General features: G+C 42.5%; 1 protein-coding gene and 1 long non-coding RNA gene across 4 annotated transcripts in view; one reads left to right on the top strand and one right to left on the bottom strand.

Moving 5' to 3' along the window:
* Positions 1-27,129, bottom strand: part of PRKN (parkin RBR E3 ubiquitin protein ligase) — a 1,352,534-nt gene that overhangs the window by 197,252 nt on the left and 1,128,153 nt on the right. For all 3 annotated transcript variants that reach the window (XM_045500229.1, XM_045500228.1, XM_045500230.1), the window contains one exon: positions 10,182-10,243. In XM_045500229.1, coding sequence (XP_045356185.1) covers positions 10,182-10,243 — 62 coding nt within the window. The remainder of the gene's footprint in view (positions 1-10,181; positions 10,244-27,129) is intronic.
* On the top strand, positions 4,135-22,075 carry LOC123609271. The gene is made up of 3 exons (XR_006717707.1): positions 4,135-4,277; positions 9,444-9,510; positions 21,704-22,075. It is a non-coding gene; the product is annotated as an uncharacterized LOC123609271 (long non-coding RNA).

Consider the following 27,129-nt stretch of genomic DNA (forward strand, 5'->3'; position numbering starts at 1 on the left):
AGGATTTCTGGTGTATGTATATTGGATCTTCCTTACCTACCTTCTAAATCTGTCGAATTTAATCTCTGGAATCCTTTATCTCACTTTACTTTCAGTTTTTAGAAGTTTTTTCCTTTTCACTTCCTCTTTTAAGACACTATCTGTTACTTATTTTTATTTGTATAATTTCTTAATAACATGGTTCTTTTTGAAATAGTTACTTTAGCTTCCACCGGACTGATGTGCTTTTATTGTCTCTCAGGACATCATTCTGTTCTTCATTCTCTGTAACCTCTTAAAAATTTTATGGGATTGAACCTTGCTTCTTTCTGCTGCACAGTTTTACATGAAATCAGTCCTCCTGACGCTTTAGAAACAAGTAGGATCCAGAATAGCTCTTGGTGCCTCTGGAGTTTCCTCTTCCGATTTTGGGGGTTTGGGGATAAACGCATGGGGGCTCACCTTCTGTGACCTCCCAACTTTGTTGCCCTACTTTTAACTGGATTTCCTCTTTCCTTGTCCCCTTTTCTGTGCCAAGCACATTTCTGCTCAGTGGGAGGCCTGGTCTCAAAAGCGATTTTTGGCTGGTTAAGTTTTGAGTTCAGGGGACACAGTCTCTTGTCCCTCCAGACTTGACTGTGGGCCTTTGCATTTCCCCTCATCCTTTTGTGTATTTGTATCTCCTGAATTGGCTATAGTATCTTTAAAAAATTTTTTTTTATGTTTATTTATTTTGGAGAGAGAGACAGACAGAGTACAAGCAGGGGAGAGTCAGAGAGAGAGGGAGACACAGCATCTGAAGCAGTCTCCAGGCTCTGAGCTGTCAGCACAGAGTGTAAAGTGGGGTTCGAACCCACGGACCACGAGATCATGACCTGAGCTGAAGTTGGACGCTCAACCGACTGAACCACCCATGCACCCCTGCTACAGTATCTTGTCCATAGTTGGTAAACAACAAATTGTTCTAGGATGAGTTAATGAAATATAACTCCAGTGAGCATCAATCAATTAAATAATTCTAATAAAATAATCAAAGGCAATGGAAATTAATATCAGTGATGCGGGATGGCTTTTCTATTTTAAATAAATGGCTCTCAAGCAATTGGCTGTTTTCTGATTTGATGACAGATTACCTATATATTTAATTTAGCTAAGTGATTTTACTACTATGATGATAGCTTTTATCTAGAAAGAAGTTAACCTATGGACAAAGTCCAATAATGCTTTAGTATTCTTGCTGATGGCATTTGTAGTGGTTCCAAATACTGATGAAATGTAAAATTATGTTCCTCTTTCCACTCATTAGCTAAGGAATATAAAAAAAATGACTTTATTATAGTCATTCTACTTATGATACACTCAAGAGAATTTGAGCATACAATTTCTTTCCTCACGGAAGACAAATATTTTAACTTATATACCCGGTCATTTCTGATAATTAAAAAGTACACACATCTGAAATGAAACCTATGCCCACTGAGTGCACTGCCTTTTTTTTTTTTTTTTATTACATTGTGAACTTTATAAGGACAAACATTTGACCTAGAGACAGTAATGAGTTAGTATTTATAGAAAGTTTCGTATCCTAAGGAAAGAATTTAGACATGTAATTACACATATGTCATTAAAGATACTTATTCGGTTCCCTTCAAGATATGGCCCACATTTCCATAGATTCCTCTCAACTACTAAACTGGCACAAAAATGAAAATTCATTGAAAGAAACCTACTATATGTTTACTGGAGACTTGTAATAAATTAGCAGGAAGTAGAGCAGAATATTTACATGTGTCTGAGCGCAAAATGCACACAACAGTGGCAAAGTGATAAATTGGTGAACATGAAGAAATGCTGATTCGATAGTACTTGCATAATCTGCACGGGATTGTTTTCCTCATCAATAATGGGTAGCGTTTTACAAACAGGACTGAAGGAACATGATTAATTTGCAACATGGACTAGGCCTGTGTGGAATCTATTGTCAGGTGGGTGCAAAAGTAGCAAATTCCCTTAAAAAAAATCACTTCTGTAGTGTTTGTCTTTGGAATCAGAGAGTGAGTGTGTGTGTGTGTGTGTGTGTGTGTGTGTGCGCCTGTGTTTGTGTAGACAGCTTCATACTTACCTGCTGAGTAATGCTGTTTAAGCTGTTATTAAAACTAGTTTGCAAATTTATACATAGACTTTCATAAAATGGATAATCCACAGACAGGTAACTAAGATAATTTAAAGCGACAACATAGTATTCGCCAATATTTTGGAAAATAAGTATTAACAAAGCATACTACTTTGCCCGCAAGAGAAAAAAAAATTAAAAATTTCTCTGAAAATGCATTCTGTTAGTGTGACCTATCAGGTAAAGATCTCAACTCATTGGTATGGTTTATATTTTATTTATTCGAGGAGTAAATTATTCAGTCTTTACGTGTATGCTCATGGATTCTCGTAAAAGTGGAAAATATCCATTTTTAAAGCACAAAGTTCATAGAAGTTTCAATAAACTCCCATTTTAGGAATCTAAATAACGAATCATGAGAGAGTATAATCAAATGGGGGTTGTATTTTGGTGGTCTGTAGGTAGTTAGAAGAGTTGAGTTGGGTAGAATATTGTTCTATAATGAAGCAAGGGTCACAGGTTCAAATCCCATATGGGCAAGTTAGCTTCCCCTTTCTTGCCAGCCATTGGCTGCCTGCTAAATACTGGTGGTCACTCGAGGGGTCAGGCTGGGAAGGGTCTGCACCTGACTACACTGAACCCCTGGAAAACCACCCAAAAGGTGGTAGGAAGACAGACACCTCTCCATGGTGATATTTGATTTGCATGCTTTCATAAGAAAAGAAAGCAAAAAGGAACCTAAAATTTAAAACCGCGGCAAATGTGAACAACAGGAATAGCAGGTAAAACTGGCAAATGTTCTGTCAAAATGAGTCACAGCTTGTCAGCAATCTGGGAACTGCATGGCAGCCTTTCAATTTCAAATCCCCTGAGCAGGGAGGAGGTGGGTTTTTGTTCCTCCGTGGAATTTTCCAGAGTATCCTTTTGGGGGCACTCAGGTACAGCTACAAAACCACCCCTCCGCAGGCAGGGACCTGTCTTGCTTTCCCTCCCTAAATTCTGGCTTCTGTTAGGTCTTAACCACAAGCACCAGGGGAATCCCTCCCTGGAGCCTCTCGTAACCCCCCGTGGAGGAGAGGAATCCCCATCAGAAATACCATTCACTGAACTACGACTCTGTCCCAGGTGCCGGTGCTGACAGACACTTCGTCTATGAAGTTCATTCTCTGCCCACTCTGGGAACTGGAACACGAGACCACTGAGTCACAAAGAAGTTCGGTCCCTTGCTGACCTTCACCCAGGCAGGAAACCCCCAATCCCACATCAGAACTCAGGGCTGTGGCTCTAAACGCCACCCTTTCCCCAAAACCAAGCTGCTTCCATTTTCTCTCTTTTTCCCTTTTTATTAAAAAAATTTTTTTCAGCTCACTCTCCCACAGTCATCTTTTGGAAAATAATGAAAAACAGCTTATTATAGAATTTCCTTTTTGGATAACAAATCTAAAATAACTTTATAGAGAAACACACATTCATGATTAATCCATTTCTCCTTGCTCTGCAGACGATGGCCTATTTTCTGTATGTATTAGAATTAAAACACACACACACACACAGAAAACAAACACTCATCAAATCCTCAGTAACCTTAATCTTATTTTTCCTCATTTGCAGGTAGTTAGCCCCGGGAGAGTTGGTGACAGCCTCTGTGGGTGTGCTCGCCACATTGCTCTTTGTATTTTCTGTTCTGTTGCTAATGTTTTCTTCATCCCTGGACTCCTGTCATGGGTTGATGAAATAAATTGGCTACAGAAAGGGCCGGACCTTGATCACTGCATAGAGAAACCATCAGAAATCATCAGAATGGCTGAAATCAGATGTAAGGAGGAAACAGATCAAACAACACCTAAAATATAATTGAAGCGATAGATTATGTCCTGGATTGCAATTTATGAGTTTTTTTTTTCTTAAAGTTTTTATTTATTTTTTGAAAGTTCTCTCTATGCTGCATGTGAGGCTCAAACTCAGGACCCCAAGATCAAGAGTCACATGCTCTACTGACTGAGCCAGGCTGGCGCCCCTGAAGCTTTTTTTTTTTTCAGATGTTTTTGATGACACAATGTCAAAAAATATTTCGACTTCCAGTGGCTGTGGAATCTTCTGGAAAGGAGGTCAAGACCATTGCTTTCTTTGTCCCTTGTCCTTGCTATGGCCATGACAATGCTCCTCAGAAGGCAAGACTATGAAGGTGGGTAACCTGCGAACCATTTTCCTCACAGGGGTTTCTACAGTGGGTGTGACCCCCAGAGACTTCCGAAGGCTTTGCAAACAGGACTGCTAAGCATGTGCTGTTGATCAGGCAGGCAGCAGTGGGCAGGGGGGCCCATGGACACATGTTATTTACCCTTTGCTACAGTCCCTGAGAAATGGTTTACGAGTGGTACTACTGTTGGCCTCCAAGCTCAAGCACCCCACCCTCAGAGGAAGGGGGTTCGTCTCTGACTTCCTTGAGAGGTACTTGGTGCTCATCTCCTGCACCCTCGTCCTCCCTGCCTCTCCCTGGGCTCTCGTTTCCTCTAACATACTTCCAAATGGAGCTCCGTAGGGTTCACGTGGTCCCTTGTCTTTTATCTCCCTTTGGCAATTGAGGGACTGAAATGATGTGTCCGAGGGCACTTGTAACACACATTGATAACAAGTTTCATTTCATGGACTTAAAATACCATCTGCGTGACAGGGACTCCACATTTATCTCTCCATCTTTGACCCCTGACCTCCGTCTCCTGTGAGTTCCAACTCATACACCCAAATCCTGGCTTGCCTCCTTCTCAATGCTTCCAGCCTAGCAAATCTGCTCAGAGTTGAGCCGTGGGTTCCTCACCTTCTTACCATCTTACCCATCTTGGTAAAATAACACTGTGGGACTCCTTCATTTCCCTGACCCACAGCTAATGAGTCACTGAGACCCTTCACTCTATCTCTGAATATTCACTTCTTTCTCTTTCCTCTGTCGACCGTCTTAATCCAGACCTTGTCCATATTGCAACAAGACTAACCATTCTTGAAATGTAATTTAGTTAATGCCAGTCCCGTGCTTAAACTTTTAAGAATTTCCCATTGAACTTAGAATTAAATCCAAACCTTGACCATGGCCTACATGGTCCAGATGGGTCTTCATCTTTCATCATTGTCCCTCTTGTTCATTATATTCCAGCCACATTGATTTTTATGTAGTGCCTTGAACAGGACAATCTCTTCACCTCTTGGGGGGTCACTGAACATGTGCTTCCCTCTGCTTCAAATGCTCTTCCATCCGCTACTGAGATCCTAGCTCAGTGAATAGTGGGTGCCCTCTCAACCTTTACTTCATGGCTCCGTGGCTCCTTATCTACAATAGGTTAAATCTCAATCACTGTTTTCACCTTGGGACGTATCACGATTTGTTCCTGCGATTTCCTTGTTTGTCATTTTATCTAACACTAGCACAATAACAGTACAAGAAGTATTCACAAAATGTCTGTTGAATGAATGAAAGTTTCCTTAAAATTCTGGTGATTGAAACTAAGGTGGGAAAAACTGGTATAAATGGAGGTACTTCTGAAATGCAGTTCTCCTGAAGGCTCTCAAAACCCTATGGACTGACAGATGTCATTCCTGGTTTGGTTTTTTTGTTTGTTTATGTTTTTTTTTTAAGGCTTACCTTGAACTTTAGAGTAGCTTTTTACCTACATTGTGATAATATCTTTGCCAAATAGTTTGGACCGGGGGCGGGGGGGGGGGGGGGGGGAGAGGTGTTTTATGAATGTGAACTATAAACACATATCAGAGATAGGGCCAAGAAGCTAGAGTAAATATGTTAAATTCCAAGGATTTTTAAGTGTATTTTCATTTTTGGAAGGTAATTATTCATAGTGTTTAATGATTTATTTTTATTTTGGCTCTCAAAAATCAGGTGCCTGTTAAAGACCAAAGCAAGTGTAAAGGAATCACATACAGAGAAAATAGAAAACCAGTAAGCATCTCCACCATCCAGCAATGGATTCATTATCTAACCAGTATCTGTGTTCATCTTACCAATTCACTTTTAGGTGAGCATTATACTTATTTTATTGCCTACCTGATTACTACTAGTTTAATCTACTGATTGAGTATAAAGAATGAAAATGGTATTTAAATCAGAAACATTTTAGTGTAGCACTTAGTATTTGCAACTTCGCCATACTATTTATTTACAAAAATTCTAAGAGATGGTTGACCATTACTCCTCCTTCTCTACAAATGGAAAAGCCACGGTAGAGAGGGACTGAAATGATGTGTCCAAGGGCACTTGTAGCACACACTAATATAACATTTCATTCCATCAAGTAATGAAAGTTGCCTCAAGCACCCAGAGAGAGCCGGAATGTTTTGCCAGCTCTGGGCTAGAACGCCCACCCCAAGGGCTGGAGCAGGGGGGCTGCTCTGCTTTTTCCCTAGAGACTCAGCCATACCTGCCCTGAGGCCACTAGCTTTTGTCATGTATCATCAGGATAGAAATGTCCTGACTGTTGCACGGGTTTATATCAGTCCCCAAAGCAGTCCCTGGCTCCCTTGTCAGCTTTCTAGTCTGACCTCCCACCCACATGTGGCTCTGTACACCCCTTTTCTCTACCCCATCTTTCAGTGGCCCCAACTTCCGCCCCTGTGCTGGGGAAGCCAGGGCCAGGCAGAGTAACTGCCCTGTGACTTCAATCTACTCCCAGTGTTTCTCTCACTTTCTTTCTTCACTGAAACTGGCTCATGCCCTAGGACACCACTTCCCTGACAGCTCCCTCGAGTGTTCTCTGCACACTTTGTACCACCAAGCATTACGCTGTTACATTCTAAGTAGAACAGTTTTATTCTCTCCTGAAACCCTCCAGCTTTGAATTTCAAGCCATGAATCTCCATTGGGTGCTCTTTCTTCATCTATAGCCAGCTCCTGAGCCCCACCTCCCTCACCCTATCTCCCTGCTCCCTCTACCCCCATTTCTTGAAGATCCAGTTCATGACTCATCAGAGTTCTTTCCAAGTCTGCTCTGGTGATAATTCTGGAGGATCTCAGTGTCCACACGGGCCACACCTTCCAGTGCCCTGGCTTCCCGAGGCTGTGACCTCAACTTCTCTAGTCAACTTGTTCTCTATCCTAACTCAGCCACCAGCCCTTCTGGCCCTCCCTGGCCCCACCACAGCTGTTCCCTGCATGCCTCCACAATCTCAACGTTGGCTGCACGCCTCAGCCAACACCTACTTTTCCAGCTGAACCCTTCAAACTCTAAAACTCAAACTTCCAACTCAACCTCCAAAACTTATTTGGACCCACTGGGACCTGGAACCAATGGATCCAACCACCTTTCCTGTCCCTGTCTTTTCATATCCCACCTCTCTGCTCTCCTAGCTGAAAACCAAACTCTGAGTTAAACCCAACTCTGAACTTACTGGAGTTGTGTCTACACAGTTGAATGTGACAGAAGGACACCAGGCTGATGGATCTCACTCCAAACTCATTTCTTTCCCAAGTTTATTCACTTCCTACCCTCCTAAATGATATTGTCATTACCCTTTCCTCTCCCTGGAAATCTCTCCCCCCATCTCCACTCTCAGCTGACAACTTTGCTTCTTATTTCCCTGAGATAAGAGAAGCATAAATGACAACCACCTTCCATATTCTGCCATCATCCCCACTGCCAGCTGAGCTGCCTGTAATCTTGTCTCAGGCTGAGCCTACACTCAGTTGTTGTGAGCCAGGACATTGTTCCCGACAGTCTCTCCTCTCCCCTGCATCTCCAACTTCCCACTCCTCTACAGAGTCATTCCCACCAGCGAATAAACATTATCTTGCTTCCACATTCCTCCACCCCCAGCTACCTCATTTCTTTGCTTTCCTTTATACCTAAATTCCTCAAGAAAGACGTTACCTAGGGGCGCCTGGGTGGCTCAGTCGGTTAAGCATCCAACTTTGGCTCAGGTCATGATCTCACAGTTTGTGGGTTCGAGCCCCACGTCAGGCTCTGTGCTGACAGCTCAGAGCCTGGAGCCTGTTTCAGATTCTGTGTCTCCCTCTCTCTCTGCCCCTCCCCTGTTCACGCTCTGTCTCTGTCTCAAGAATAAATAAACATTAAAAAAAAAAAAGAAGGTACCTATATTTGCTCTCTCCCATTCTTCTTCCCATCTCACATGAACCCAATTCAAGCAGGCTTTCACCCCCACCCTCCCCTGGTCAAGGTCACCAATGAATTCTGTGTTCATTTCTCACCCCTCATCTTGCTTGGTCAGCACAGGGCACGGGTAATCAGCCCTCCTCCTAGAAATGCCTCCTGCCTTTGGCTTCCGGTTCACACTCTCCTGGATTTCTTCCTGCCTCACTCCAACCACACCTTGCATTTTGTGATGCTTTTTACATTATGCATTTACATATACATTCAGGTCTCCACTCACAAATCACCTGCTCAGTGAGGTTCTTCCTGACCACCTTATATAAAATTTCACCTCTTCCCCCAGTTACCACAACCCTCTTTTTGGCTTTATTTTTCTCCATGGCTATAAAAAGCACCTAGCACAATATATACTGAACATGTTTGTGTGTATATAACTTAGCAGTTTTCCCCTGATAGGTATTTCTTTTTCATTTCTTTATCCCTATAACTAAAAATGGTATACAGCACCTGAGTAGGTGCTCAGTAAGCACCTGCTGAATGAAAGCAAAGAAGGAAGGAAAAGTGTTTTTTTTTTTTTTTTCAGGAAATAAAGATCAATATTGCTGTGATGCACTATGTCTCCATGTTGCACAACTAATCAGAATAATATTGATTTTGATTATGGCTCGATTAAATTTCTAGGAGAATGCAAAGTGGCCTGACTTTTATGCAGATCTAAGGAGATGATTGCAGTTGGCTTCTTTCCCTGCTAATCACCAATGACTCTAACACAAATATGGAAATAATTTGCAAATATTGGTACAAGTTAGAAGAGAAAGCTCCATTATCTGGGCGGAAATGTCAGGGTAACAATCAGTAATTCTTACTTCAAGAAATCTCACAGGAAGACGGCTGTGAGATTCATGTGTTTCATAAACAGATATGTCTGAGGGAGCCAGTTAACAACTCTTACCTGCAATGGAGGATAGCTGATTTTCCTTATATTTGAATGAACACTTATGCCCGCTGAATTCTGGAATTTGCAGTCTTTAAATAATGAAGGAAGCATGCTGAAACCTATTAATTCAGGGAGTTGGAAATAATTCCAGTTTTTTTATCCTCCCCCAATTAATCCCTTTCTGCTTTTAATTTAGTATTGGACACGGTGGGGTCCAAACTTGCAACATACACATACCAAAGAAAAACACACAAACCAAAAACTTATCAACGACACTGAGCGGCCCCATCTCCCTTTGCAGGTTTTCCCGTTCAGACTTGGCAAAGACGACCCTTGGGAGTAAACCACCATGTTGCCACCTACTTGGTGTAAGTGTTTCAAAAATAACTTGACATCAAGATTTAACATAATACCATGGAAACTAATTCTATGTAAAGACCAAGAAATTTGTTTTGACGTGGTCAAAGGTACGTGTGTGCGTGCGCGTGTGTAATTCAGCACCTTGAATTATTTACTTAGCACATCTGTTTAAAATCTGACATCTCGCTGAGCACCACACTACTCAAATCATGTACTTTTGATGGGCCGCCCTTTGTATATAAGTCACACGTTCACATCCATAGAGAAAGTGGCTGCGGTGAAATACGGATAATGTGCACCGAGTGCAAAAGTCTGGTGAGGAGAGCTTGCACACTTGCCCGCTGCCATCATGTCAGGACCGTCTGTGACGACTGGGCTCTTAGGCATAATATATCTGGGCACTTACTCGTTTGCCTATCTGCCGCTACGTCGGGCCTGCTTACTGCTGGCGTCCTGAGACGAAATGCTCTGGCAGATGTACCAATTAATAACCTGTCAGATCTGATGGATAGAAGAGGAAAAGAGTGTCCTCACACATATCTGCGGCGTGGCTTTCTTCCTCATTTTAGGGCGCCAAGGGTCAGGAGACACACTCTACCTCCCTGGAGAGCACCCAAACTGTCTCATTAGTGTCTGTCTTTCACGACACCCTGGCACCGCCTTTGAGAGGCTGACTCACCTGCTCTTCTCCAAGGATCCTGAAGTGATGGAGCTCTTTAATCAAGGAGTTGGGGCAGCCAGCTGTTGGAGAAAAGAATTAATCGTAAACATGTTTTTCCCATTCTGGGCGGTAATGTGCTCTCACGTGCTGTTATGACTATCAGCCGCAGTGTTGTTGGGGAAGACGCAAACACCTACCTGCAAAACATGTTCTCACCAACAACAAAAAAGCCATACCTCCAAGGGAGCTATGACTGCTGCCTGGTCCCCCACTGTGACACTGGGAAGGGGCCACAGGTGAGCCCAGCCAGGTCTTTTCTCCCTCCTGATTGTGACCTGGGCTTTTTGGAGCTTTAGGCCACCATAACACTTCTACCCAGGACATTACTTGTCCCTGTTATACAGCCAGGATTCTGTGGGGCCAGAGTGGGAGAGTTGGTGAGTATAGGTGCATTTCCCTTGGATATCACGTCTCACTTCCTCAACTCTGAAGACTGGGCTCTGCACACGGACAGTTAAGAATGAAGACAGGGTCGCCAGATACCATATCTTCATGGGATTTGGCTGTAGTGTAGAACCTTGTCTGGTTCTTCCAGGAGGCTCTGTCAAGACCATTAGGATTCTGGGGGCACCTGAGGGGCTCAGTTGGTTAAGCACCCAACTCTTGATTTCAGCTTGGGTCGAGGTCTTGTGGTTTGTGAGTTTGAGCCCCACATCAACCCCCCACATTGGGTTCCACACGGACAGTGTGGAGCCTGCTTGGGATTCTCTCCCTGCCCCTCCCATGTGCTCTCTCTCTCTCTCTCAAAACAAATGGATAAACTTAAAAAAAAAAAAAAAAAAGAAAAAAGACCATAAGGATCCTGTTTTTCAGTTTGGAAAGGGGCTTTTATGGAAAGGACCTGGGAAGCGAGCCAGGAAAGCCTGGTTGCCATCACCTTCCATCCTACCCAGTCAATAAGAGCCTATTCAGGCTTTCACATTTTCTTTCTTCAGTTATAAAGAGAAATAGATAAATAAATTATATATATGCATGCCAGCACATGCTTAGTTATCATTTAAAATATGTTCCATCCCTGTCCTTTTAACAGGATAACTCTACATATTACTTTGTAGTCCTTTATAATATTAGCTCTACTAACAAAAATGGACACAAAAGCCTATTTCTTAGATACAATCCCTGGATCACATAATCTGTTGAAGTTTCTGCTAAGGAATTGTGTTGTCTGCAAAATGTACCAAAGCAAGCACTGTGCTGTTTTTCCATGTTATTCTGCATTGTGCTGTACAAATGATGGAAAGTACTGAGGATGTTTGTCTGGGTGGGAGGCAGGCTGAGGAAGGAGGGAGCTGTCGTATTCATGGGGGAGGGGTGAAGGAGTTATCCTTTGCAAGGAGATTAGATTTGTGCTTTATTCTAGAAGGCAGGATGAACACAAACAGGCAAAAATTACAGCAATAGATTTTGATTCAATGTAAAGAAATTTCTAACTGAAGACTGGAATATATTGCCTTATAAGCTAGTAACTGCAGCTTTTCAGACACAGACTAAATGACGATTTCTGCAGGATATTTTAGAGACGAATTTGACTGTGTCAGCTCCAACTCTGAAATTCGGTGGTCATGTAAAACGTTGAAACACGGTTTTAGTTTTTGATATTGTATTTGATCCAGTCTTTGATATTATAACATTTAATACTTTGAGAAAGTGGTTTATAAATGTTTACTGAGGTAGTACAAAAGAATTTTAAAAATATAAACAAAATGTATAACAGACGAAGTCACCACCTGACAATAGGCCAAGGAAAGAAAAGAAAATCCTGAGGTGAACGTTTTGGTGGAAAATGTAGTATGTTAATTGCCTCAGGCATGCCCAGTACTATAAAGAAGAGAAACTAGGTCCTTGACATTAGAAACTGTACTTGAACTGTGTTTGTCCAACGGGACACCACAGACATGCAGCCTGAGTGTTCTTTCTGAGATGTTGTTCATGTCAGAGTTGCTACTCTGATAATTATCTGGACAATTAGTAAAAGTTACGCTGGATCATTTGGCCGCAGTTCAACCCAAAAACCGTGGTGGGGGCTCCTGGGTGGCCCAGTCGGTTAAGTGTCCGACTCTTGAATTCGGCTCAGGTCATGATCCCAGGGTCGTGGGATCAAGCCCCTCCCTGTGCTTTGTGCTGAGTGTGGAACCTGCTTGGGATTCTCTCTCTCTTCCCATCCCCTCCCACTTGAGTACTCTCCCTCTAAAAATAGAATAGAATAGAATAGAATAGAATAGAATAGAATAGAATAGAATAGAATAGAATAGAATGGAATAGAATAGAATAAAATACACTTTCTGAAAACAAAACAACAACAAAAAACTCCCCCACAAAAACCACAGTGGAAGTTTAGTCTCATGTCAGTTCTTTTACACCATCTTGGGAACAAGCACTTCTGTGAAACTAAGGAGAGAACAGAGTTCCAGGGATGCATTCCCCACACATGGGGGTCCCATGGTCTGGCACCAAGGGTAGGAGGTTCATATGAAGGAGGCAGTATGGGCCCAGGGCTGTAGGGGTTGTAGCCATGCTCTGATCAGGCGAGGCTGGCCAACCGTCCAGGACCTCGTCTGCATCCCAAGAATAACTTCGTTTCAGCAAATGCTAGCACCTGCCATACCAAATTCATAGAGTTAACTGGAATACTTTTTCGGTTTTGTGATTTTATTTATATTTAATTTATAAGTGTTCATTTGGGCTTTCCACTTGTATAAGCATAAAACATTTATGTCTAAATGTATTTCTAGACATATTTAAGAGAGATTATTTTATGAAATAATCGCATTTAACCTTAGAAGTTTTAGAGGACCTTTTTTTTTTTTTTTCTAAAGTCATCCTTTACATCCCTCCAATTTGAGAAAAACTGATTTGACTTATTTTAATGCCAGGTAAAATAAGAAACAGAATTTAAAATTAGCCTGTCTTCAAGATTTGTATTCTAACATTCTCCTAAGATGTAACTACAAGGATTGATGTCAATGAGTGTTCCAATATAAACATCTTTCACAGAAGACTAGATAATTACCCGGAACACCTGGTAGGTGGAATAAAATACAATAAACAAGGACAGACCCAGCATTAGTTAGAAGGGAAGACTTGGGAGGAGTCAAGATACTTGAGAGACCATGAAGGGGCATCTGTAATGGTGGTCACCACAGGAACACCGGTGTGGGAAACGGTCAGACTCAAACTTAGTGTGAAGGTGAGTTGGAAAGTCACAGAACTGGAAACACGAGATACACACGCAGAATTCAGTGGTGTAAGGAGGAGGGGTGGAGGAGCAGGGGGAAGAAAGAGCCTGGCAAAGAACGACCCCATGGCGTGCTGCTAATGGTGGTGAGGTACTCCTGCTTTTTCCAGATTCCTCACACAGGGCCTCCACACGCATATGGCCATGGGTCATCTTCTGAAGCCTCAGCTGTCTACTTGGACCGGTCAAATCCTCACTGTGGCCAGCATCCTCTGTTTTCAGGCCCCGGATGGATAACTCTTGAGATAGCAGATCAAAGGGTCCCATTACGATGTGCATGTGAGACTCATGCCATCCTTCCACGTGGCCCGCAGGCTGGTGCTGCACAGTCTCCGAGCCCTTAGGCCATGGTCGCCTGCCCTGTGCTCCTGACCACCCAGCAGGAGGCTGTCTCAGGCCTTGGCCCTTGCTTCTCCCTCTCTCCAGAGAGCTTTTGGTCCCGACATCTGCATGGAGGGCTCCCGGCCTCCTTCCAGTCCTTTCTCAAATGTCACCTTCTCAGTGGGGCTGTTTGGGACCACCCTGTGTGAAACTGCAGTCTGTTTTCACCACCGCCAGCACCCTCATCGCCGCTGTATTTTCTCCATAGCGAAATCAGCTTCTAACGTACCCTACACCTCATGTATTTTCTGTCACCCACTGCTGAAATGCAAAAATGACAAGGGCAGGGATGGCCGCTGCCTTGTCACTGCTGTATCAGCCACTCCTGGAACAGTGCCTGGCTGTGGCAATTGTTCAACAGCAGGTGTTCCGTGGATGAGTCACCTGCCATGCGCTCACTGACCACCCAGCTGGGTGACTGTGGCACCTGTTAGGGTCTCCTGCACCACCGTGCCCTTTCCCTTCCCAGAAGCCTCAGCTCTGAGCTCCAGCCCTGCAGGTGCTTTGCTTATTGGTTAAGTGGCCTCTTTTGACCTCTCACCTCTCCAGGCAACCCCTCCCCAACCTCCTCACTGCACCTGCTTTTCCTTCTCCAGGTCCAGTCTTGCCAATCACAGCTCGTGTAGCAGCGGGGGCTAGGAGGTCTAAGAGACATCCTGACATTGACTCGATGCCGCGTCCTTGCTGAGTGTGCTGCTGCTGCAGATTTGGGGTCTGCTCTCGATCAGGACCTGGGGGAGGCTTGCCCTTCACTCTCCTTTGGCCATGGCCAGCATCCCTCTCGTCTCCCTTGGGGACTCTCCAAACCATCGCCATCCTTCTTAATTAACCTCTAACACTTCATCCTCAAAATGCGACCTCATCTGACACAGGTGTAAAAGCTCTCGTGAACGTGCAGACAGTAGAGACAGGGGCCCAGCTCCCCTCAAGGAGGGGCCGTGGCGACAGAGCTGTGCCCTGAGCTGCAGACACTTGCCCCATCTGAGGTCATGGCATCTTATGGCCCCACTCTGCTGCCCGGGACAGGGAGGGGACTGCCAAGCTGGTTTGTCCCGACACCAGCCACCAGGGGCAGTGTTTGCCCCCAGGGCCGTGTAGGTGGCTGAGGCTCTGTTGGGTTGAACGGCAGTGTGACTCCTTAGTCTGCCCAGTCCCCACCCTCCCTCTCCCTTCCCAGGTGCAATCCCAGTGCACACCTGTACCCTGTGCTCTGTCTCAGACTCAGTTTCCAGAGAACCCACCTGGCAGCCTTCAAGTGCACCGCTCCTGAATTTCGAATCCCTGCCCAATTATGACCCCCTGTATCTACCCGTCTTGATTCCTCCAGACTCAAAGGGGAAACAGGAGTCATTCTTCCTGGTCCTGCCTGTCCCTGCTCAGCCCCTGGTGGGCCTAGCTCACCACTCACTTCTCCGCTCATGCTCTGCCACTCTGTGGCCTGTCCACTTAAACTAAGTATTCAAGTTTCCCCTTCATTTATTTACTTTTTAGATGTTTATTTATTTTTGAGAGAGAGAGAGAGAGAGGGAGAGCATGAGCCGAGGAGGGGCAGAGAGAGAGGAAGACAGAGGACTAGAAGTGGACTCTGTGCTGACAGCAGAGAGCCTGATACAGGGCTCAAACCCACGAACTGCAAGGTCATGTCCAGAGCCGAAGTCAGATGCTTGACCAACTGAGCCACCCAGGCACCCCCAATTCTTCCCTTTAAATATTCAGCAAAAATCTACCCTTGAGCATATAGTTACCACCCTCTTTTTCTTTCTCCTTTCATCCACTTTTCTCTGAAGAAAAGCCTACAGCTACCACTTGAACATAGCAATTGGTGGCATGGATTAAGAAGGGAAACACCAAAATTGGGGGCTTCATGCCTTTTAAAAAAGTTACTGCAGTCATGGCCTGGCTTGAACCTCTGTTCTGCACTAGCTAGCTGGCTATGTGCTCCTGGATGAATTAGTTACTCCCAGCACCACGTCCTTCACCAAGAATAATCACCTTCTTGACCTCGAATGGCAGTTTTGAATGTATGTGAAAGCAACATGGAATGACAAAAAAAAAAAAAAGGTGAATGTATTGCTAACGATATTAATGCGTTCCCACATCTAATGGCTGCTGCTGCTACTTCTTTTAAAAAATTTCATTTATTGGGGCACCTGGGTGGCTCAGTTAGTTAAGTGTCTGGCTTCGGCTCAGGTCGTGATCTCATGGTTTGTGAGTTTGAGCGCCACGTCGGGCCCTCTGCTGTCAGCACAGAGCCCGCTTTGGATCCTCTGTCCCTGCCACCCCCCACCTCTGCCCTTCCCCAGCTCATTCTCTCTTTCCCTCTCTCCAAATAAATAAAAATTAAAAAAAAAATAAAAAAATAAGAAGTTTCATTTATTTAAAAGGGAAGTGGCTACTTGAAACAATTGCTACATGAGCTATTGTCTTGAGAAATAAAGGTCAGAACATCCTTTTTCAGCTCTCACAAGTGAAGGGCTTAGGAATTAGTACTCCCATCTGAAAAGCAGCAACTTTTTCTTAGACCCATCAGAGAACGGATGTCACCCTGGAGTCTCAAGAGACAGGCAAATCCAGCAGGGGACAAGTAGACCTGTTTACGTGGAGCAGAAGTCACCAGAACCACAAAGTGGTAGATACCTTTAGGTGGCAATTTTGATGAATTACAGGTTAGAAGGCAGCAATTGTCGGAGTGCTTAAAAATGGACAGAATCAGAAATGTAGGTTAGATGCTGAGTCATTTCCCTTATCAGAAGGAATGCTGTAACATGTTGGCTTTAGCAGATGATTTACCAAATGCAAGTCCCAAGACTATCCAATGGCAGGTTTCATAGTTGATGTGACAGGGACCCGATTACTTTCTCTAGTCTTGTTAGATTAGAGGGTAAAAACCATTATTTGTCTTGGGAGTACAAATGTGAAGCTCTAACTTGCTTGCAAAACATATTAAACAATGTGAGGGAGAGAAACACTGAATAGTAGAATATGTCTGACGCTAGACATTTACATTTGTCATTATAGTCTTTCCTTGAAAAAAAAATTGCTGAGAAATGAACTAAGTATCAGTGTTGCATCCAGAACTATTTTAGGTGTCATACAGAAGTAAAAGCAGTGTAATATTGCCTGCGAAGACTTTACAAATCCACCTGGGTTGAAAGACAGACTAAATGCTCACACTTCTGTGAATGCAGAATGTGTATAAAATCAAGAATGTGTGAGGCATAGACATGCATTTCAGGACATAGGGTCCTTCCTAAACATGCCTGGGAAAGAGAGACTGGTGTTCAGACAAGGAGGTATTTTCTTGGTTGTCACTGTCCTGTGATCCCCTTCTGCCACCCTCCCATGGGCGGCTTCTATAGTCTTTTTACCTACATGCGGAGGTGGGGGTAGAACTCTGGGTCCCAGTCTGCCTCCCCCCTCCCCTCAACCCCCTCCCAGGTCCCTGGCCCGGGAAGAAATAAGAAATAATGATGAAACAAGAGCAGGAGAAGGAAATGAACCACTAACTAGCTGTGGAGTCTCGGGTCAAAGATACTGTGTCAGATCTAAAGCCTTAATTTCCTACTTGCAAAAACAGGAGTAAGAATATTTAATTATGGGGTTGCTGTAAATGATGCGTGTTGCTGTAAATGATGTGTATGGGTATCTACATGGCTGTATATCTATGACCTAGGAGAGCTCCTTGTACAAGGTTGGCTCTTAGTGGATGCTAGTTGCTATTTTGAGTCTCTGGAGAGCAGGGGCACTTGTTAGACTACTTGAAATGGTCGTTCTGCTTCTCGAAATACCTTGTTTCATGAACCTTCAATATTTGGAGGCCAATTTTGCTAAAGGAGCCCAGTATCCAATTACATATTTGAGATTTATTATGACAATATGTTGAGAAACAATAGATTTTCAAGCATGTATATATGTGTGTTTATAATGTGCATACACACACACATATGTTCACATGATCAGATCATACGTGTTTAGAAAAGTATGGTTAGTATACACTTATGGCTTTAATTTGTTGCCCTTTATTAATTCATTTATTCACTTACTACAATAATCTCGAATGATTAATAAGTAATTTGATTTTTTATTTGACATCTTAAAACTTTATGACATGTTTTTTACTTTTGAACTAGCTGGAAGATTTCATTTTATTTTATTTTTTAGTTTTTAATTTATGTCCAAGTTAGCATATAGTGCAATAATGATTTCAGGAGTCAAATCCAGTGATTCATTCCCTAACACCCATTGCTCATCCCCATAAGTGTCTGCTGAAAGATTTTTTTTTTTTTTAATCTCACTGGTCATCTCAAATGGCATGATTTACGTATCTGTGTTTATAAAGTGAATTAACAGAGGCAATCAGGAAAATAACTTAAGCCCCAGATCGCCGAACATCCACTTACTCAAATACGCGAAAGGAAAACTAACTCGAGTTTTTGACAAAAGGGACAGTTAGCAAGTGCTTAATGTACCTTCTGTGCAGCCTTCTGAGTCAGCCATAACATATAGTAAGGGCATCATGTGAGCGCGTATGATCAACAGATGGGTGATTCTGGCAAACAAACCGTGGTTTAAAAACAAATATTCTACAAAGATGTCAAAGAAGGGAACTCATGATTCACGTTTCTGTTTAACCAGAATGGATTTGTCTTTTGTTTTTTTTTAAATTGATGTATTTATTTTGCATGTGCACACCAGTGGGGGGAGGGGCAGAGACAGAGGGAGAGAATCCCAAGCAGGCTCCACGCTGTCAGTGGAGGGCTTGATGTGGGGCTTGAATCCACAAACAGTAAGATCATGACCTGAACTGAAGTCAGGAGTCAGGCAGTTAACCAACTGAGCCACCCATGCGCCCCGGATTTGGTCTTTATTCGGGGAGGCAGAGGGAGTTCTGTGTTCCACCTGTGGCTGGTTTGTAATAGTAAAGGTCACTTGCCTTTTGTCACCCAGGTTGTGAGTGACAGCTGAGTAATTGACAATTCCACCTTGAAATTCTACCTTTAAATCCTGGACCGTCTGCATTGCAAACTACTTTCTGCCCTGTCCTTTTGGTTTCACAAAAATGCATATTAGATTTTGCATATAAAAATGCCATAAGTTCAGAATTTCATACACCACATTATTTGAATCCTCAAACTAATACGATTAGTCTGTTTAACTTGAACACACTTTTTCTTGTGTCTGGGGGAGAAAATATTCTACTGTAGAGACACCAAAAATCTATGCACGACAACAAAGAAAACAAAACCAAAACAAAATTTTAGAGGTTAAAAGTGTTCCTCATGGAGTGACAAAGAAAATGAACAAGAAGGGGGTATGACCACGGGCTTTCTCTGGTGGTAGAGCCAGTCTTTATATTCATACCATATATCCTTTTATTCTCCAAGAAAGATAATACGCTCAACGCAAACGCGTTGGCCCACATAGAAACCTTCCATCACTGGCAACTAGTTAAACTGAATTAAAAAGCCTTTTTAGGGCTCCTCTGTGGAGTAGGAGTGCAATTTCTGCTGTGTTTAACTATTTGTTAATATCTGCTTTTCCCACCCTGAACACAGACTCCTTGAGAACAGGGGCTTGCTCATAGCTTCATCGAGGGCCTGGGAACTGTGTCTGGCACAAGGATGATAATAAATATGTGCTGAATGAATAAATAAGTTAAGAGGGAAAGGCCATTGCTTTCTGGTTCTCACAAACAAGAGCACTGGAAAACAGACGACTTTACAAGCCTATGCAGAGTTAATTTAAGGACCTGTGAGAGAAAGTCTATTTGCCCTGGGGCCAGTCTCGTAAGATCTCAGAAATTAATTCACATTTTAATTAATTCAGAAAAAATGCATACCTAAAATGCAAAGTTTAATTTTTAAACACAAAATTTTAATATACTACTACTCAAGCAAGAAAGAGTTCTTTAAATGTTCCATTTCCTACTGGCCTTGTCAAAATAAAGCTAATTTTCAGCAAGAGTAGAGTTCTGTTGTAAATGGAAGACAGAGGCCAGGTCTGCTGTGTGGGTTAAGATGGGGGCCACCTTGATGGCTGGTCACTCAGACCATTGTGGAAATGTCAAAATATCTTCCTTAAGATAGCCACACAACTGCCAAATGAAATCTGATGATTTTGTTTATATCAATGGCAATCCAATCTAATTTTTGTATTTTATGGACTTGCATGCATTTGCTTTCTTCGATGATCAAAGATAGATTTATATAACTCATAGTTGTGTGTTCAAGAATGAAAAACTATTAGCTGTTACTATCCCTAGACCAGCCCCTTTGTTGGGACAGAAATACCTTTTGTAATGTCACCCACAGTTGCATTTCAGACCCTGTCTCAAGACTTCGGTGCCAGGGACCAGAGGACCCAGAGGATCAGCCAAAGATCCATTCTAATAATGAGGCATTCTTGGGGCACCTGGGAGGCTCAGTCGGTTAAGCGTCCAACTTCAGCTCAGGTCATGATCTCATAGTTCGTGAGTTCGAACTCTGTGTCGGGCTCTGTGCTGACAGCCCTGAGCCTGGAGCCTGCTTTGGATTCTATGTCTCCCTCTCTCTCTCTGCCCCTCCTCCACTCACACTCTGTCTCTCTCTCTCTCTCTCTCTCCTTCAAAAATAAAAAAAGTAAATACATAAAAATAATAATAGGCATTCTTGCTGCCAAAAGGATCTTTCTGGATGCCAGTTTTAGCTTTAGAGAGATAGAAATCATATCCAATCCTTTTAAGCCCTTATTCACCTTCTCTCTCCTGGGGCAAATACCCATTTGCCTGCAATAATCTGTAATATATGTGAAAATGTATAGGAGGCATCCACATGTTAATTTCCCTTTCCTCTATTCTTAGATTTGGGCTTGTAGTTGGCAACATTCCTGGCCGAAGGTGGTAATGGGAAGCCTCTTGTTTATTTGTTGTTGCCACACTCACCCATTGTATTTGGCTTCAGATGCCTGACCACGTGCCAGGGGCCTGAGGTTGAGATTTCGTGGTGCTTCATTGACAGAAGGCTTTGACAGGCATACTTTGATTGCCAGGTCAGCCTTCTTAGATGAGAGCTCTCACACCTCCTCAGTTTACCTTCAACATCACACGGGTGCGTTTCCTTCCACCCAAATGATAAGCGTTCGATGATTCCCACTCTGAACTCGGGACCCAAGAGCTAGGCCTGGGTCAGTCCCCTAACTTGCTGGCCCAGGGAAAGTGTAAAAACACGTCAGTGGTTTGAATATTCAAAAGTCCTAAATCAAACTGAAAAACTGTCAAAAAAAAAAATGTTTCACTCTTCGACAAATTCACCTGTATGAAGATCTGGATGGTGGGGATTTATAACTCTCAGACCCTAGGGAGGTCTGCTCCTCAACGTGACTGTCCTGGCACAGCTAGAGTCAGTCCCTGGCCCTTGCTGCTCCTGTCATCTCAGATTCCTACCTCCCTGAAGGGCCTCTCACGTGTCCAGCTGGTGGGCCCGCAGGCTGTGTAACCCAGCCTCCACGAGTTACCCCTTGGTCACTGTCTTCAGCAAGACAGAGCCAGTTAAGTAAGGCCCCAGGGCTGTTTGTGCAGGGAATTTGGAAGCCCCATGTATTCAGGAACCCAGGAAGGGCTTGGATCCTGTGAGCTCTTGTGGGTTGAAGTGGGAGTGGAGGGCAGTCAGGGGCCTAGGGCAGGGCCCCTCGTGCTGAGGGAAGTACTTCCCACCAACGGCCCATCCCCATCCTCCTTCTCTTTCACCTTCCTGTAGTAACTGACCCTGGATCAACACACAGTCCGCAACACTGTTCCCCCTGGAGTTGTGAATTCACTTCTCCACTCTTCTCCCTGTTCTCTCACTTCTCCGTGTTCTTTGCTGTCTCTTCCATTCTCTCCCTCCAGCCAAACATGACTTCAATCTTCAGCCCATGGTTGCCCTGTTTCTCTCTCTCCTCCGAGGTGCCTGACTGCTTCAACAGTGTGCCTTCCGCCTGCCTCCAACAGCCAGCTCCTTTGCCTTCAGGGTCCAGGGACCACATTCAAGTCAAGAAGCTCCACGGTGAGCGCATTACGCCCTCCTCCATGACTGCTTCCACGGTCTGTTTTGGTGAATCTGAGTTGGCTCTTAATGATTCCATACACCTTATAACTGCTCACACTATTTAATTTTTTTCCCAGTTGATGGCTGAAACTGATATCAAACTCATTGCTTTGCAGTTTTTGAGATTCAATCCTTCTTCATTTTGAAAAGTTAAAAAAGTCCACCTCCCAGACTCTACACTGTGTTCTTTCTTCTTGGCAGTTTGAAGACCCTAGGCAGTGCCTCTGAGTTTATACACGGATGCGTTTGCAGACCCACGGCGCTTACAATACTTGTGGGTTCTTCCTCCTGTTCTCACTTTTCTTACACACAGGTTCCTCCTGAAATTGTTTCTTCTGTCCTTTCCAAGATGGGAAACATTCTCTTTGCTCAAGAAAACAGGAAAGACCGGGATTGGAAAGCTTTCCTGTCTAACGTAGTTCTGTCTTCTTCAATGAGGGCCTTTCTCTGGAGTCTCTGTTGACTTTAAAAGTCTGTTTTGTTATCTTTGGTCATTGAGACTAGAATGTCATCTCCTTCCTGGCTTATGCAGATGATATGCTCACAGGTTTGTGCTTTTCACTTGCTTTCTCCCCTATGAAATACTCATTCATCTCTTCCACCTGTTTTCTAAAAATTTGAGCTCACTGTAAATAAAAATAAGTTGCCTCTTTGGTATTAAAATGAAGAAGGACATTTATTTTTACAGAAGCATATGAAGACAGAATTGAATCCTAGTTTTTTTTAAAAGGATAACTTTGAAACTGGGATTTTCACTTTGATTGATATCTATAACCAACATTTACTTTATTGTTCCATACCATAAAACTATTTTAGAATCTGATTCAGAATCTCCTCAGGAAAATGCATTACAAAGTTGTGGGTCATTTCCACAAAGTCACTGATAGCTATTAAAAAAAAAAAAAACTCAAAAAAACAAAAAACCTTTGGGGGATTAACGGAGTACAACTTTTTGAGAAAGCTCTTGCTGAATTTCCTCAATAACCATGCTGTGAGGTTGAGGAAACTCATTTGGAAAATATATTCCATTGAAAAGCATTAAAAGCCACATGAGTCTTCAATCACTATTTTTCCTTTTAATTTCCTTGCAAATCATCACGGGGCAATTGTGATATCCTTTGGGTTCAATGGAAAACCGTGAGCACCCGGGCTTGGGATAAAAATTGAAATGGATTTTAGCTCTCTGATGTGCTACTGGCACTGGCCACATGACACAAATAATCTGCAATTTGCAGATTGCTGCTGTTTGGTGTGAAATGCTTTCAGGATTAATTTCTCTCTTGGCTATAGCTTAGAATCCCTAATGCAGGCTTGACAATTACAGTTACCTTCTATTTTCCCCTTAAGTGCAACTTTGGAAAGGAAACTGGCTAACGATGAAATGGCATCAAAAATAAATGATGATTCCATGTGATCAAAGACAATGCAGCAAGACACTGAAAGACTACTTTTAATCACAAGCCAAAACAGGGTGGGGCACAGCTGAAGGCCAGATCTGTGGGTGGGTTTCACAAGCTTTTTTCTCCCTCAGTGAAGCTGGGTTGATTAGGGTCTCTGTACTTTGCCGAAATGGCCATTTCTGAATTAGATTGAGAGTCAAGTGCTCATTGTTTCCATGGAAAACTCACTAAGACACCTTGACTGAGCAACCAAGCGACTGCATTCAAAGTTAGCAGTAGGACTTGATATAATCAAATTTCAAAGCATTATTACTTTGACAAATAAAACCAGGCTCATCTTAGTAATTTCTCTGTGTGGGTAGATTTTTATTTGTCTGTGAAGGTTCTTTTATGCATTACTTTTCAATAACCAACACTTGATGAGTCCAAGACTCTCTAAACCAGTTAAAAGGAATCTTTTTTTAAAAGGTGTTTTTAAATGTTTATTTATTTAAGAGAGAGAGAGAGAGAGAGAGAGACAGACAGAGCATGAGTGAGGAAGGATCAGAAAGACAGGGAGACATAGAATCTGAAGCAGGCTCCAGGCTCTGAGCTGTCAGCTCAGAGCCCCATATGTGGGGCTTGAACTCATGAACCCTAAGATCATGACCTGAACCAAAGTCGGACACTTAACCAACTGAGCTACTCAGGTGCCCCTAAAAGGAATCTTGAAGGGATTCATCTTGCATTTAGCAATTTTACTTAGAGGTACGTTTCAGAGAGAAACTTAGGCAGTCACACAAAGAATATTTACAAGAATATTTAGAGCAACATTTCTATTAAAACAGCAACAACAAAAGAAAACCTCTGAAATGACCATTAAGAGGAGAGACAAAGCTATCCAACAAGTACCCATTGTGCACCCTGTTGGTGCCAGGCCCTGTAGGGAACTTGGGCCACGTTGGTGGAGAAATTAAAAAAAAAAAAAACACAAAAATCCTTTCTTGGAGCTTGTGTTCTAAGGGAGGATAGATAATTCAAATAAACTAATAAAGAGGAAAATTAGATAATACTTTTAGAAGGTGATGAACACTATGTCAAAAAGCAAAAAAACAGAACAGTGTCAGGGAGACAAGAGTAGGTGGGATAGTTTTAAATAAGGTACTCAGAATCTATCTCCTCATCAGAAAATCACATTTAAGCAGAGACTTTTAGGAAGTGAGTTAATAAGAATTACTTGGGGTGAAATGTAACAAATAGACAAAAATGTAAAGTCAAGAAAAAGGCTGCGGTAGTTCACACCTAGTACGATATCGTTTATAAGAAGTCCACAAAACCTACTGAACACTATGGATTCATACAAATACTGTAAGAGTATAAAGTCATGCACACAAATGTTAAACACCAAATTCAGGGGAAGACATAGGGTGAAATAGGATCATGGAAAAGGGGAGGGGATGCTTCCAATCTGTCTTTAATATCTACAAAAGAAGGTTTTAAACCTAAGCAAGTGAGCCTAGTTAAGAGAGTCTCTTTTAAAATGGGGTTGGATCAAACTTCTAGAGGAGGAAACAGGCAGCAACCTCTTTGACCTCGGCCGCAGTAACTTCTTACTTGACATGTCTCTGGTGGCAAGGGAAATAAAAGCAAACATGAACTATTGGGACCTCATCAAGATAAAAACCTTCTGCACAGCAAAGGGAACAATCAACAAAACTAAAAGGCAACCGATGGAATGGGAAAAGATATTTGCAAATGACATATCGGATAAAGAGTTAGTATCACAAATCTATAAAGAACTCACCAAACTCAACACCCAAAAAACAAATAATCCTGTGAAGAAATGGGCAAGAGACATGAATAGACACTTCTCCAAGGAAGACATCCAGATGGCAGAGACATGAAAAGATGCCCAATGTTGCTCATCATCAGGGAAATACAAATCAAAACCACACTGAGATACCACCTCACACTGGTCAGAGTGGCTAAAATGAAGAACTCGGGAAACCACATGTTGGTGAGGATGTGGAGAAAGGGGAACACTCCTGCACTGTTGGCGGGAATGCCCCTCTGGAAAATTGTATGGAGGTTCCTCAAAAAATTAAAAATAGAACTACCCTACAACCTAGCAATTTCACTACTAGGAATTTATCCAAAAGATACAAAAATGCTGATTTGAAGGGCACATACACCTAAATGATTATAGCAGCACTATCAACAATAGCCAAATTATGGAAAGAGCCCAAATGTCCATCAACTGACGAATGGAGAAAGAAGATGTGGTGTATGTGTGTATGTATATATGTATGTATGTATGTGTGTATGTATGTATGTACATACCCACACAATGGAATACTATTCAGAGATGAAAAAGAATGAAATTGTGCCATTTGCAACAACGTGGATGGAACTGGAGGCTGTTTTGCTAGGTGAAATGAGTCAGTCAGAGAAAGGAAAGGTAGATATTACATGATTTCACTCATGTGGAATTTGAGACACTTAACAGATGTTAACAGGGGAAGGGGAAATAAGAAAAACAGAAAGGGAGGCAAACCATAAGAGGCTCTTAAATACAGAGAACAAACTGAGGGTTGATGGGGGTTGGAAGGAGGGGAAAATGGGTGATGGACATTAGGGAGGGCACTTGTTGGGATGAGCACTGGGTGTTGTATGTAAGTGATGAATCACTGGGTTCTACTCCTGAAGCCAAGACTACACTGAATATTAATTAACTTGAGAATAGTGTGTGTGTGTGTGTGTGTGTGTGTGTGTGTATAATGTGTATATATACACATATACATACATACACATATATATACACACACATATATATGTATACATATATGTAAATAAAATAAAATAAAATAAAATAAAATAAAATACGGTTGGGAGGCCCCGAGGGAAGAAGAACTTACTCACATCCTCATCAGGAGGACATGAGAACTTCTTGAGCTTTTCAAGCTAGCTATGGCCTTCAGCCTGGATTATCTGAATTCTCCACTTTGAAAGGAGCCAATCCGGTTTCAGGAGCTTCAACCACTCATTTGCATGTTAACCGATCCTGTTTAAAGTAGTTTCAATCTGGTTTGTACAGAGGATCTGAATGAGAACTGCACTCAGGACCTTTCATCTTTATAATCCTCCCCCTCTTTGTCTTCCTCATAACACAGGTTTCTACCTGAACCTGTGTCTCCCGAATTGCAACTCTAATTGCTCAAATAAAGGTCTACTTGCTTTAATTTCCAGGGAATTCGTTTGTGGTCGACACCTTTCTTATAATAATTGCTAAAAATAAGTTAACATATCTGTAACACTTAACTATGGAGAAAGCACTCTTCTTGGTGCCTCGTGTTAAAATAACTCATTTAGTTTAGCAACAACCCTGTGAGAGGGGTACTATTAGTGTCTATTGACAGATGATGAAACAGAGACATAAAAATATTAACTAACTTGGCAGAGTTCCATGAAGTAGTGAGCATAGTCAGACATAGACAAAGCTGAGCAGTGGGTTCATGAGTGTTTATTACGTTCCTGTATCGAATTGTATGCTTGTAACTTCTCATAAGAAAAAACACACACGAAAACTTGAAGTATATACACAGAGAATCTTCAGAGAAGTTGAATAAAAATTCAAAAACTTATAGACCTGAGTTTATCCTTATCGTGAACATATATGGACACATAAGAAGTTTAAAGAAGGAATACCTAATATAACCACTACATTAGGAATCATGGCTTATCTGAGCAGATTTTGTAGCTTTAGGAATAAGCTAAAAAAAGACTACATATTATTTATTCAGCTTCTCACTTATAGATGAGGCAGTGACTCCCCAAAAAGCACACAAAGC

The sequence above is a fragment of the Leopardus geoffroyi genome, chromosome B2 (genome assembly GCF_018350155.1).
Source record: "Leopardus geoffroyi isolate Oge1 chromosome B2, O.geoffroyi_Oge1_pat1.0, whole genome shotgun sequence".
Taxonomy (NCBI): domain Eukaryota; kingdom Metazoa; phylum Chordata; class Mammalia; order Carnivora; family Felidae; genus Leopardus; species Leopardus geoffroyi.